A 14898-nucleotide genomic window follows, 5' to 3' on the forward strand; every position below is an offset into this window, starting at 1 on the left:
CACCTGTTAGTCTACAGGCTCTTACCCCACGTACATGAGGTGCCAGGCAAGTTACCTGAGGAAGCCAGGCCCTATTTCAAATCCTGTTCTTCAGACAGGTCAGAGCAGAGCGTAGTATGAAAACCCTCAGCTTCACTCCTTTGACTTGGGTTCAGGTGGAGCTACAACCACCAGACATGTCACTTAACCTGCCTGAGCCTCATTGTTCTGTCCACTTGTTTATATCTTCTTCTATCTCTTTTTTTCAATGTCCTATAGTTTTCTGAGTACAGGTGTTTTGCCTCATTGGTTAAGTTTATTCCTAAGTATCGTAATTTTTTTGTTGCAATGGTAAATGGGATTGTTTGTTTAGTTTCTCTTTCTGAGAATTCATTATTGGTGTATAAAAAAGCCATCGATTTTTGGGTGTTGATTTTGTATCCTGCTACAATGCCAAATTCATTTATTAAATCTAGTTTTTTGGTAGAGTCTTTAGGGTTTTCTATGTTCAATATCATGCCATCTGCGAATAATGAGTTTTACTTCCTCCTTTCCAATTTGGATGCTTTTTATTTCTTCTTGTCTGATCGCTGTGGCTAGGACTTCCAGTACTATGTTGAATATGAGTGATGAAAGCGGACATCCCTGTCTTGTTCCTGTTCTTAGGGGAAATGCTTTTAATTTTTGCCCACTGAGTATGATATTGGCTGTAGGTTTGGCATATATGACCTTTATCATGTTGAGATATGCTACCTCTATTCCCACTTTGCTGAGAGTTTTTATCAAAAATGAATGGTGGACTTTGTCAAATGCTTTTTCTGCATCTATTGATATAATCATGTGATTTTTTGTCTTTCAATTTGTTTATGTGATGTATCATGTTTACTGATTTGAGAATATTGTACCAGCCTTGCATCCCTGGAATAAATCACACTTGATCATGATGTATAGTTTCCTAATAAAGGCACACAGGTGGAGACATCTTACTTGTCCTGCCCTCTCTAGAGGGTTGCCATAGTGTTCAAGTAAGGTAATACATGGGCCAGAGCAATGAAAACATTGGGATTAGCCAAAGAACATGTATGCAAAACCCATGGACACAGACAACAGAGTGGTGATGGCCAGAGAAGAGGGCAGGGGTAGGGTAGAGGTGGGCAAAGAAGGGGGAAATGGGGATATCTGTAATAGTGTCAACAATAAACAAAATTAAGATAAAACACTACATTTTTTTAATGGGGAATGTAAAAATATTTCTAATTTTCCCCTGTGAAAAACAGGAGAACAATTAGCAAGCAGGGAGGGGGTCAATAGTTAGAAAGAAAAATGTATCACACTTTGAGCTCTTGGATAACTTGTTCAATTGTACTAACTACAAAGGGGTCAATGTTAACTTTTAACTGAACTGTGTTAACAAACAATCAAACAAGCAAACAAAAATACCCTCAGGATTTTAACTAGGACTTTGAATACTTAAAAATTAAATGTTTGACATGCAGCTGCTAACCCACTATCAGTGTTTCTCAAACTTTTTTTTAAGTTTTTTTTTAAAAACTGATTTTAGGGAAAGAGGAAGGGAGGGAAGAAGGGAGGGAGAAAGAAACATCGATCAGTTGCCTCATGTATGTGGTCCGACCTGGGATCGAACCCCCAACCTAGGTGTATGCCCTGACTGGGAATCAAACCAAATCCTTTCTGGTACACAGGATGATGCTCCAGCCTACTGAGCCACCCAGTCAGGGCCCTCAAACTTTTTTGATCACGACCTGAATAAATACATTTTACTTCACAACTCAGTATACACATAAGATATATATGTATACTTGCTACTGCACTCTAATATTGTTGTTATTTTTTAAAGGCCTAGTTGGGACCATTTTATATGTGGGTTGTGACCCACAATACAAAAAACCTGCCACTGTATTAGATTATAAACTTTATGACAGCAAGAATCAGCAATTTTTCTTCTATTGATTACTTTGCACAGTATTTTCACTCAATCTATGTATTTTTTGATTCAATTATAATCTACGATGACTTAATATCACTAGGTCAAAAAAACTACAAATCTGTTACGTTATTCCTACAAAAAAAAAAAAACAACAACAAAAAAACCCTAAAAAAATAACATCCTAAGTAAATAAGGTTAAAAAGAGTATCTTCTTTAACTTGCCTATAAAATTCTCCATACCAATAAGAGAGTGAGGAGATTTTGTGTGTGTATCATGTCTAAAATTTAGTTCTCTTAAAAATAATTTCACAAACTACAAAAAGTACCACTAAATCATCAGTAAGAATAAAAGTTTATAAAATTAATCAAGATTTATTGAACTTTTTTCCATAGCACTCTTTTTTTGGGGGAAAATTCAAAGAAAGAGCAATAACAATAATAGTCAGCAAAATGCTAAAATATTAAACAAAAATTTTAAATAAGCCACGCAAACAAAAAAGAATTACAGGAACAAAAACCCTCCATGACAGCGTCTAAAGAGGTTGAGCCATAAAGAGCTGGCCGTGCAGCAGGCACAGCACCTGGGCTCTGGGCACAGAGAGAACCAGAGAGGCTCCCGGCAGCGCCGCGGCTTGTGGCTGTGACACTAGCCTCCCCAGGCACAGTCTTCTTTCTCTGTGCAATGGGAATCACACTAGCTCCTACTCCCTAGGACACTTACCTGCCCATTACTCATCTGCAAGGACGCACAGAAAGAGCTTGTTAAACTACTCCCATGCAGTGAGCACAAGGTAAGTGAAGGCTAAACCAGTTGTTACCTGGAATATACTGGCTCCATACGGTGTTCTCCAGGCGTTCAGAAGGTTGTCCTTTCCAGTGCTCACAAACCACTTGCCTACAGGAAGAGGATTTCGAGAAAAGCAGTGTTCGTGATACTCTGTCAGACACTGAGACCTGCTTAACAGAGCTTCAAGCTATTCACAGGAAACTCGTCTAATTTGCAACAAACAAGAGTTGTTTTCACTGAAAATTATAGCCCACGCTCCTACATTTAGTCGATTATACTATGACAAGGACAAAGTGGCTGAATGCCAGAAAATTGCATGGCATTAGGGAAGCAGGCATGTGTAATGAAGTGGTAGTTTTGAGGAGGGACATGTTAATGAACTGCAGGGCCTGACTTAAAAAGCATCAGCAGGAGGTCAGAAGGCAGGATTCTGGCTGACAGAAGAGGACAGAGGGCTTGCTTACCACAGTGGGCAAACTTGAGTGACAGCACGCAGCTCTCATGCAGATGGAGCTGATACTTGTCTGGCTTGGTGACATGGAGCACTTCCACGTTACTGTTCTCCATCCCCACTGCGAGCCACTCTCCAGTTGGGCAGTAGCCCAGAGAAAATATCTAGAATTAAAACAGGAGACAGTTATAATGGCTACAGAGGACACACTTCCTTTAACTGGGAGGCACTGTTTCTTCTGGGGATACTACTTAAATTATAAAGGAAATCAAGATTATTTACATTGTACAGGGCAAAAAAAATCAAACCCAAAAGAAGTGATCCCAAATTAATGAGACAGATCTCCACAAACATAATTTAGTAATAAATGATGTACAATTCAAATATATATAGAGTAATGGACTTTGAAATAAAAACATGCTAAAAGCTTATAATAAAAGAGATTTATTAATCCTTCAATAGAATATATACTGTTTTATGTTGATAGAAAACAATGGAATTTTCAGCTATCTAATCCAGAGTCAAAAGTGACTTTGTCTCACCATAAAGGAAACGCCCCTTCTTAAGCATGTCACATATTTCACAAAACCAAGGCTTCTGAAATGTTATGGCGCAAGACCGCACCTGTGAGGTGAAGTCGTGCTGCTGCAGCTGCCGCCCTTCGCGCAGGTCCCAGGATCTGACCGTGTTGTCCAGGCCGCCCGTCCAGAGCTTGGTGCCATCATTAGAAATGTCAATACAGCTGGCCCCGTCTGTGTGGCCCTGGAATTGCCTAAAAATGTCAAAATGAAGAGAAAAATTCTTGGAAAGTTAGTTTTCAGGTGAACTCGCTTTAGAATTCCTCAGCAATAAATTTAATTGCAGGTCTTATTTGTGGATTTCATTATGTTTTCTGATTATTCTTAGTAATGACAAAGCACATATGTAAGAGAGATTAAAGTTAAATTGAGAGGCTGTATTTTTATTTACCTTTAAACACTTAGGCAATACTTGAAATTACTGTTAAATAATAACTGATGGAAAAAAAATCTCCAACTGAATTAAACAATTAAAAACACACTGTGGCATATGTATGGACTATGTAAGCCATATTCGAGGCCTATCCTCCTGCTGAGATATGAGGGAAGAAGAGAATGCAAGAGGGAGGAGGGAATATCTCCCTTCTACAGACTATGGGGAAGGGTGCAGGGAGAAGGAATTCTTCCAGGTGCAAGTGCAGGTGGCTGTGCTCTCAGGTAAGTAAGGCACACGAAAGAAACTCGGGGTGACTCAGCTGCCGCAGGAGCTGGTACACTGTCAAAGACACTGGGGGAAGAAGGGATTAGAAGCAGTTCCTCTTAAGAGCCTTACCCAAAGGGAACACAGAATGACTGTTTTGTTAATGGAATCATACACAGAGCTTCGTCCTGCTACATATCTTACAACAGACAGCAGAGGCCTCTTCTCCTGCACAATGCCCCCGACTTGTAGCAAGGCTTGATTACAACCTTCCCACACCTCTTGCTTCCTGCTCTCTCTGGTGCTGACATGTGGAGACTTGTTTCAGGGCCTTACATATCAACACCACTTTCTACAATCTCATTTCTAAACAGACATCTTAGTTATGTCTATCCACCCTTAAAGGTGGGACTACAGATAATCCAGACTTTTCAGGGTGAACAGAACCAAACACATGCCTGGCCCATGGCAGGTGCTCAACAGTCACTTGCTGAAGAACGACCATATCAGATGCGTATGACACCAAAAGCACCACACACTGTGAGTCTTCTCAGAGAGCGTCTATTGACAGTGGCGTTTGTTAGCAAGCACAGATGGTAAATTACGGATGTTTAACGAGCTCATGAGAACCTTATGTACATTACTTATGTAAAAGTGACCTCATTTTTAAAAAACCTGAATTGACACCACTTCGTATAATGTCAAAAAGAAAAAAAGGAATAAAGAAGGCAACCCCATTCATTTGATAAAGTTTTTGGCAGAAAACAAAGATTTTATATTAATAATGTTCCTAGCATCTTAAAATGGGCCTATTTATAACAATTTTTAGTAAGATAGTTCTATTTCATCTTTTAGGCAGACAGACATGCATGCAGATCTCGGGTACAATGTTGTACAACAGCTCCTCCTCCTTCCCTGGTGAGGAATCCTGCTTACCCACCTCACCAGCGTCTGGTTGTGCAGGTCCCACACGGCGATGTTGCCGTCGCTGCAGCAGGAGAAGCAGACCTTGGAGTCAGGGCTGATGGCCAGGGCGTAGCAGGCGGGGGCTGAGGACGTCAGCTCTGCCTTGATGCGTGGGGTTGGCGCGGCCAGATCCCAGATGGACAGAGTGCTGGCCTCCCCTCCCACAATTAGGGTGCGACCATCAGGGAGCAATCTGCAGGAACGGATGTAGTTATCCCTGTTCTGTAGAGACAAAAAGCATCAAGAGATTACTCATGAGGAAAGGAAAACAGCATTAACACGAGAGCAGAAATCCATAAAGTATTGTGTTCCCTCCTGGTTTTAATGAGCCATTTTTACTTATGACAATGATAAAGTGGATTAATGCTAGAAAATTACATGAAATTAGAGAAGTACTTAAACTTGATCTACAAAATTTAGCACTGAGATATTTAATCTTAATTAGCATATAAATGCAAAGATCTAGACCTACTCCCACCACCACCAAATCAACCAGCTGCCTGAGTCATTTGCACACACAGGCGCACACGCTCATTAGCACAGCGACCCTCGCAGTCCTGAAGCAGCCATGCCTGGGGACCTGGCACACTCGACCTGGCAGGGGAGAGGTCCCACCACTGCTGCCAAACTGCCAGGCTGCTGAGGAGACCTAACAGTCTCCTCCTTCCACCTGGCCCTGCATTACCTGGCTAAAGGCTTCGTGGGTTTGAATGATTAAGCAGCATCAGCTGGAGGCAAAATATGATTAAGGAGCATTAAATGACAGAAAAAAACACTATTTCTTCTCAGTTCATGAGGTCACAGGAATCTTGTGTAAGTTAATTATGTTAAACTGACCTAGCATCGTACCGTAGCAAAACTCCTGCTGCTGGTCTAAGGAAGAAAATAAAAGTAAAATTTCCTTAAAAACTCAAGGACAAATACCCATGAAACAGCCAAGGGGGTCTGCAGTGTTGGTCACAGGATATATTAAGTTACTCTTGTCTCGCAATGTGACAAAGTAGGACAGCTAGGTGCACTCTCCCAGAAACTATGTGGGCTCTTTCCTACACCCCTTTACCAGATAGAAAAACAAGTGGTTTGCAGGCTCCTAGGCACTGAGCCAGCTGATGACAGCTATCCTGGTGCAGTGTCACATGAACAACTGGATAATTCCGCCCTAAGGAACTGAAAGAAGACATGCATCCTCGCCAGCGCTTTAGATCTCCACATGAAAGACTACAAACCACTGAAAACAACTGCCCACTTGGGATCAACATCCTGGTCTCTCACCGTCCCACACTATTTTCTGAATGGAGGTCTAAAGCCCTATGCATCATGCTCACTCACCAGACAGTCAAGCTGAGAGACAGGGCTCTTATTGCCGGGGTGGCTGATGTCCCAGACCTTGACGCAGCCCTTCCCACCCGTGTACACGTGTCTCGTGGGGTTGCTGATGGTCACTGCGCACACCACCTCCCCGTGGTTCAGGGTGTTGATCTGGCGAGCGTGTCGGGGGATGCCGGGTCCGATGAGGGCGTCGGGGGGGAAAGGGACAGGCTGCATTTGCCCGTCTGCTGTCACGTGGAAGGAGTATGCTCTAAGGCAGAGGAGGGGAGAAAAGACAGGAAGAAGGGAATGTAAAAGGTGGTACTTAACTTATCAGTGCAATGAGATGAAACATTAAAACATTCTCAGCACTACTTATAATTTGCAAACAAGTCAAATTTACCTAGTACAGTGGAAAGAATATAATTTTTAGTCACAGCTAGAACTATAATCACTCCTCAGGTCAACTCTTTACTAGCCACCGTATGACTTCAGTAGTCACTTAGGGCATTGCCTTCCACTCTGGATGAGTTAGAAACCTGTGATGAGATTCTGCCTATAGATCATTTCACACCAATTAAGACTTACTGACTGGAGATCAATAAGTCAAAATGATGAAGCTTAAGGAGGATCCAGGCCTACATGGTGAGATGGCAAATGTGCCGCAAAAGAAAAAAAAGAAGAAAAGTCCTATAGGAATTGAATAACAAATCCTAGTAATTCTAAATGGAATTAGAACCTGAAAGTGTCCTGTGTGACTGCCCCCAGGCCCACCTGTGGATACCTCTCAGCAGCTCCATCTCCAGTAAAGTACCTGGTTCACAATGCAACTTAAGTTAGAGCATCTCCCTCACAGACCTCTCTATTCTGAGGGCACTAAAGTCAGCAGGGGATGAGAGTGGGCTGTTATGCCTTTGGAGGCAGGAGGTGTGGGCGGTGGCGGGGGTGGGGGGTGGGCGTAGGGCTGGGCCTGTCTTGGGGGCACAGAGCCCATCTGAAATGATGCCATTCTGCTTTGCATGGAGCTTCAGAATGTGCTGTTTATGGAAGAAGTTGACCGAAGTCATACCAAGGGAAAGCATCTGTGGGTACACAAAGGACAAGCGCTTGGAGCAATTGTACAGAAGATTTAGAATCAAATTAAAACAGTTTATGGTTCCTTAATGCAAAAATCTACAGGACAGCCACATTCATCAAAATTCAGCAAATCACTGAGGGGCCCCATGAGGATGAAGCACATATGTGGCTATGGAAAATGTGGGCGCCAGAGAGGGGGGAGAGCTTTCTGTCTCCGCAGACCTCAGAACTGTTCATAGAAGAAAAGCAGCATGTCAGACTTGCTGAGGGAGAAGGAGGGAAGAAGCTAGGAACACAACAGACGCAAGGTATTTCTTTGGTCAAATCAATAGAACTTGGAGAGACTGTGGATGTGTGACCTGACACAGAGAGGTACTGAGGAGGACTCAGGCTTGGAGCCCAGGTGACTAGGTAGACCACAGTACATTAGAAGGTTTGGTTTTCTTCAACTTGAGGGCCTAGGGCAGTGATGGCGAACCTATGACACGCGTGTCAGCACTGACACGCGTAGCCATTTCTGATGACACGCGGCCTTGCTGCTCCTGAGGATGAAACATTTGCGAAATAATGTTTTTTCCTCAAAGTGACACACTACCCGAGTTATGCTCAGTTTTTTGGCGAAGTTTGACACACCAAGCTCAAAAGGTTGCCCATCATTGGCCTAGGGGAACCCAAACAACTCAGCCAGAAGTTGAGCACTGTTGATTCAGGAGAGAAGTCAGGCTAAAAGGTCAGGCTGGTCATCCACAAAGAAGTGATAGTGAAGCTAAGGAGCAGGAAGAATAATCCTGGAGCAGAATATGTCATGAGCAGAACAGATGCAGAATCTAAGAGCAGGCTACTTTTACGGAATCTATACCAAGAACAATCAGGGAGGCAGATAATCAGGAGAGAAGATGCAGTGGAAAGAAAGGGGGAGAAGATGGGTTCATTATATGACAACCAAGAGATTCATTCATTCAACACTAATTTCCTGGGTACCCCAGAGTGCCAAGCACTATGCTAACAGGACTGGGGATATAACAGAAAGAAAAAACCCACATAATGCTGTTCTCTTGAGGTTACAGCCTGGGGGTGGGTGGCAGCAGGTGGGTGCAAGGGCAACTTCATTAGTGAGAGATTCACAGAAATAAATATTAAAACATCAGATGGTCAATGCTGTGAACAGTGCTCATACCACGGCTCTCCGGCAACTTGACATGGTGAGAGGACAGGGAAATGGCAATGGGGCTGCAATCTAGGAATGGGTGTTAACTTCCCCAGCAAGGGTAGTATGAGGAGGAAGAGCATGGAAAACTGAAGAGTAGAGTGAGATACAATGCTTATCATTTAGTCAGAGAATACTTATTAAATGCTTCAGGAGCCCCGTTCTAGCAGGTGCTGGGGAATCAGAGTGAATACGACAGACAAAGCCCCTATCCACCAGAGCCTACATCCCAGAAGGGAAAACAGATACATCAGCAGATAAAAAACCTCAAAGGTGGTTAAACTCTAACTCTCTCTCTCTCTCTCTCTCTCTCTCTCTCTCTCTCTCTCTCTCTCTCTCACACACACACACACACACACACACACACACACACACACTTTTATTTTCAGATAAAAGACTAAAGATGCAGGGAGAGGTCTGAGGTGGTGTTTGAATGAGATCAGAAGGAAGGACACAGGCCTTGCACATGTGAAGGGGAATGTTATGGAAGAGAAGCAGCAAATACAAAGTCCTGGAAGCAGAACCAAGCGAGAAGGCTAGGCCCAGTGGAAAGGGACAAGATGAAGAGAGGCAGGGCCATGTTCACAAAGGCTTTGTTAGGTTGTCATGAGGAGTGTGGACATTATTCTGAGCAGAATGGGAAGTCACTGAAGACTTTGTACACGGGAGTGACAGGATTCAGTTAATGTTTTAAAGGATCATTCTGATTGCTGGGTGAAGAGTGAAATGTTGGTGGCAGGATAAAAGAAGGAAAAGTAGCCAGGGGCTAGTGCCATAATCTAGGGGAGAAGCAGGTAGCTGAGCTTGGGAGACTGTGAGAAAGCTGGGAATAAATTTGCAATTCAAAAAATTACTCTGGCTGGTTGAAGGTAGAGGAAGTTGTGTTGGATGGGGCATTTGAATTTTGAAGGTGACACAGTGAGGGGTGATGACAAGGTCTTCTTTGTGAGTGTATGAGTAGGTAACAAAAGTTGAAAAAGGCAGAAACTCACTGGAGGTGACCTGGTCCAAGACCCAAGATGCAGTTACTGTGGGACTGACTTTGTGAACGAACACCAGCTCACCCAGGATGATGGTGGACTCTGCTGGAAGAGAGACCCTACGCCAGTGTCAAGACCTTAATAAATTGGGGAAAGTCCCCCAACAAGGTGGAAAAGCAGGTAGAGTCCAATGGCATGAGCCTGAAAGGCACAGGGTTTTCACAAAAAAGGTAAAAGAGTTCGATTCTAGAAGAGACTGGAGAAGCGAGTGGGGATGGTGGACAATGACAACACAGCCTTTATCACCCCACCATGGTCCGGAGGATTGTGGGTATGAAACAGGGCTGCAGTGGAGGGGCCCCTCAGGAGAGAGCCAGGTGTCGGCTCAGGCAAGGAGGAGAAGGTGGTGATACCTGTAGAGAAAGGCTGAGATTCTGAGGAATGATGACAGAGAAAAAGGCTAATAGATTTAGCAATTAAGAGGTCATGAAGACTAAATCTTAAAGGCAGGGAAAGAAAGGTTATTCCAAGTTTAGATGGTGTTATACATCCTTAATGATAATTTACTTGAAAAGACATCCCTTCTCTCCTCTTTAGAATCACTAAGTGGTTTTTAAAGAGCTTTGAGAATTTAAATAGTTAAGAAACCAGACATACAATTTCTTTGGAGGTTTTCAATAGAAGAAGTCTTCAATTTAACCACAACCACTCTGTGAACACCTATGATGGTCCTGGAACTCCCTTATTAAGAATTTCAAAAGTCTATTTGCATTAAGGACACAATGTGGTCCTCTGTTTGCTGCAAGTTTATGTGAGATACTCAAGACTGAAAAAAAAATAAAGCTCTAATACATACTATGTATCAGATTTCAACAAACTCTTTGATGTGTACATTGCAATAAGTACTGGCATGAGTACTAAAAGCCAAACTTTCTAGATATCAGAGCTACCCAAGTTTGAAGAACTATTCTTTTTCTATCCAATTAGATGCATCAGAAAGTACACCCCAAGCCAGATACTCTGATATGTCATGCTAAGAATACAAAATCAGGCAGGGCACTGGCCTTATCCACAAATGGTTTATCATCTAGGAAGTGTGATGAGAAAAGTACAGAAATGACTATAATACCAATGTTGCATTGATGTTATAATAGATTCAGTTAATGCTTAGTGATTAAGTGCAAATATATTATATATATATATATATATATATATATATATATATATATATATATATCGTACTCGTCACCATATGTATATATATATGGTGACAAGGAGTACAATGGTAGGAGGAATAACACACAATTATTTCAATAATCTAGATGAGAGGTAATGAGGGTCCTGAACTAGAAAGGAGAAGAAGGCTAACACACTAGAAGCAACAGATAAGAGGATTCTGTAAGACTGAAATTATGAGATGTGAAGAAGGAGCCAATAATAACTGAGTTTCTGATTTCAGGAAAAAAGAAACAATATTAGTAGTTACTGAAAAATGGGTAAATTGGGAGAGGGATTTTGTGAATATGATAAATTTGAAGAGGAAGTAATACATACTCATGATGCCTAGGTGAGAAGACCAGCAAATACCTAGAAACGCAGGGCTGGAGGTAGAGGGTGTGGGGATACAGAGAAATACTAGGTGTACTGGTTAATAATGCGGATTTTTTTCAATAGCAGGAGTTACATATATGTTGACATATATGCGATTTGATATGTATGCTATTTTGTTGTATTGACAGCAAGCTTCAAAACTTTATATGTCAAATTTGCTGAAGGTGTTAACATCATAGATATTTTTACGCTTAAAAATGTCAAATTTCGTGCCGAAACCGGTTTGGCTCTGTGGATAGAGCGTCGGCCTGCGGACTCAAGGGTCCCAGGTTCGATTCCGGTCAAGGGCATGTACCTTGGTTGCGGGCACATCCCCAGTAGGGGGTGTGCAAGAGGCAGCTGATCGATGTTTCTCTCTCATCGATGTTTCTAACTCTCTATCCCTCTCTCTTCCTCTCTGTAAAAAATCAATAAAATATATTTTAAAAAGAAATGTCAAATTTCGTGCCAAAAAAAGCATTTGCAGGAAGTTTTAATACATTAATTTTGCAGAAAAAGTTATCGTATACTTCGGGAAGCTTATGGTGAACATGCTCCATCTCAAGATACTTGTGAATGCTGGTTTAAACGCTTTAAAAGTGATGATTTCAATGTGAAAGACAAAGAACGTCCAGGTCAACCGAAAAAAGTTTGAAGACCAAAAAATTACAAGCATTATTGGATGAAGATGTGTGTCAAAATCAAAAACAACTTGCAGAAAGATTAAATGTTGCTCAGCAAACAATTTCCGATCATTTACAAGCTAAGGGAAAGATTTTAAAGGAAGGAAAATGGGGGCCACATCAACTGAATGAAAGACAAATAGAAAACTGAAAGGTCATCAGTAAAATGTTGTTTCAACAGCATGAAAGTCTTTTTTGCATCGAATTGTGACTGGTGATGAAAAGTGGATTTATTTTGAGAATCCCAAATGCACAAAAGCATGGGTTGATCCAGGTCAACCATCAATATCAACTGCAAGGCCAAATCACTTCGGAAAGAAGACAATGCTCTGCGTTTGGTGGGACAGTAAGGTGTGGTGTATTATGAGCTTCTAAAACCAGGTGAAACCATTAATACTGATCGCTACCAACAACAAATAATCGATTTGAACCATGCTTTGATTGTGAAATGACCATAATGTGCCAGAAGACACAGTAAAGTAATTTTGCTTCATGATGACGCACCATCACACACTTCAAAACCAGTTAAAGACACATTAAAAGATCTTGCCTGGGAAGTATTAACCCACCCGCTGTATTCCCCAGACATTGCTCCTTCAGATTACCACTTGTTCTGATCGATGGCACACGCACTTTCTGAGCAGCACTTCAAAACGTATGAAGAAGTGGAAAATTGGGTCTCTGAATGGTTTGCCTCAAAACAAGAAAAGTTCTATTGGGACGGTATCCACAAATTACCTGAAAGATGGGGGAAATGTGTAGCTAGCGATGGACATTACTTTGAATAAAGCACTTTTGATGTTTCTCTTGAAATTATCGCGTTTTCTTTGATTACAAAATCCACATTATTAACCGATACACCTAGTATATAGTGACCAGCTAGCTGTGCACACAGGCAGGTGAAGCTACTAAGAGCTAAGAATGGATCTCTAAAGCAGACGGTGAAGAGAACATAGGAAGTTTGAACTTTCTGACAGAACTGTACTTCAAACAGTCAAGAAATCTGCACATCATTCTTTTTAAAACATGCGCATCACAATTATTTTATTTGGATCATCACCTTTTGATGAATTCCTAGCTTAAAGAAGGTCCTTGACCTTCGCACAATCCACCTCCTTTACCCTCACTAAGAGGCCCAATTCTGTAATGTTACATTCTCCCTTTTCATACTTTGCAACACCTTCTCCAATTTTTCAATGTTTCAAGACTGGACTAGACCTTGAATTCACAATTAAAGGTCTGGCTGTTATACTTTATAAAGTATGATAGAAAAGTAGGTTCTGTAAGGAGCATATGAACTTACTAGAAGGTTAGCCAGTCAACAAATACTTGAGGATTTACCATGTTTCAAGCATTGTTCCTATTTTGAAAAATCTTGCTTTATAAAAAACAAACAAACAGCAAGAAAAGACTTCTGAATTGTGAACAGCCTAAACCCCATAAACCTGAGGTCTTTGTTATGGCTGAATTCACATGCCATAGCCTGTAATACAATTAGTACCATGGTTTTAATAGAACAGTTTCACACTATTTATAGAAGCCTCATTTAAGCAGAGTTGAGAGAGAAAGTCCATTTTGGCTTACGTTGAAATTAAACTATGTTGTCATTCCAATTACATACTGAGTGGAACCCTTGCTAATTCACCAGAAGAGACTAGAGCACCCAATGTGAATTATCAAATAAATGCTATTTTATTCATTAGTTTGGAACATGCATTTAATTATAATTTTTTAATAAAATCTAGCAATTCATTTTGTAAAACTAATTAGGACAGAGATGCTCAACTCTTAAAGTCTTTCTGGGGAAAGGCAGTTACTGTGTGTGTGGGGGTGGTGGGGGTGACCTTAGGTGATTTATTATGTTTTACTAGTGTCCCGGTGCACGGATTTGTGCACATTGAAAGGAAATTAATTATAAGAAATATTTTTATATTGCTATTCATCCTTTCTCTATAATAGAAGTGTCAACCAAATTCACAATTGACAATGACAGATCAAAACACGTGTGCGATTGGCACCAGCGAGAGCTTTATATGTATTGCGCATGCACGAGTCAACTTAGCCTTTTATATATATAGAATAAACTTGCTTAATTAGACCTGATTTCTGATTTAACTAAACTTTTTCCAGCCCAGTGAAACACCCCTACTTCTCTTTCAGGTAATTGTCAACAACACAGCAGTAAATATCAACATGAAGCAGATTATTATTGTAGATCACACAGGGAGAACAAAGGGTAAAATATTTAATTGCAGCAGTGTTTTGACTATATTCTGCGCAGTGAGAAAACCTGAATTCATTTTCAAGTTCCACCATTTCTTACTTCTTTTCAGTAGGGTCAAGTTTCTAAGCTTTCTAAATCTCCATTTACCGGCTAATGAAAAGAAAATAGGATTCCACCAAGTCTCCTCTCTACCTACTCTAGGACTTTAGTGAGGATCAAATGAGATGAGGCATGGGAAAATGCTTCACAGACATTTGGTTAAAGTGTAAAATGTTTACATCGGGCTATAAAGCAAGTAGTGTTCCAGGGCTGAAGAAAGTGCAAGGAGGCTTTTCGCTAGGGAGAGAAAGCTGGGTATTGCTACATGATGTCATTACCCAGACAAACATTTAGCATATTAGCCTTTTATATATATAGATGTTCTAACACAAAAAGTATTTTTTCTGTTGAAAAGTATGCACAACACAAAGTTTCACAATT

At 41.2% G+C, this 14898-nt stretch overlaps 1 protein-coding gene across 6 annotated transcripts in view; it reads right to left on the reverse strand.

Annotated features, from left to right (window-relative positions):
- Positions 1-14898, reverse strand: part of LOC307111319 (transducin-like enhancer protein 4) — a 155379-nt gene that overhangs the window by 1891 nt on the left and 138590 nt on the right. For all 6 annotated transcript variants that reach the window (XM_079791113.1, XM_079791114.1, XM_079791111.1 and 3 more), the window contains 5 exons: positions 6679-6928; positions 5324-5571; positions 3790-3937; positions 3179-3329; positions 2746-2822 (listed from right to left, as the gene is read on the reverse strand). In XM_079791113.1, the coding sequence (XP_079647239.1) occupies positions 2746-2822; positions 3179-3329; positions 3790-3937; positions 5324-5571; positions 6679-6928 (874 nt within the window). The remainder of the gene's footprint in view (positions 1-2745; positions 2823-3178; positions 3330-3789; positions 3938-5323; positions 5572-6678; positions 6929-14898) is intronic.

This window comes from Cnephaeus nilssonii (assembly GCF_951640355.1).
Source record: "Cnephaeus nilssonii genome assembly, chromosome: 14".
NCBI classification, from domain to species: Eukaryota; Metazoa; Chordata; class Mammalia; order Chiroptera; family Vespertilionidae; genus Cnephaeus; species Cnephaeus nilssonii.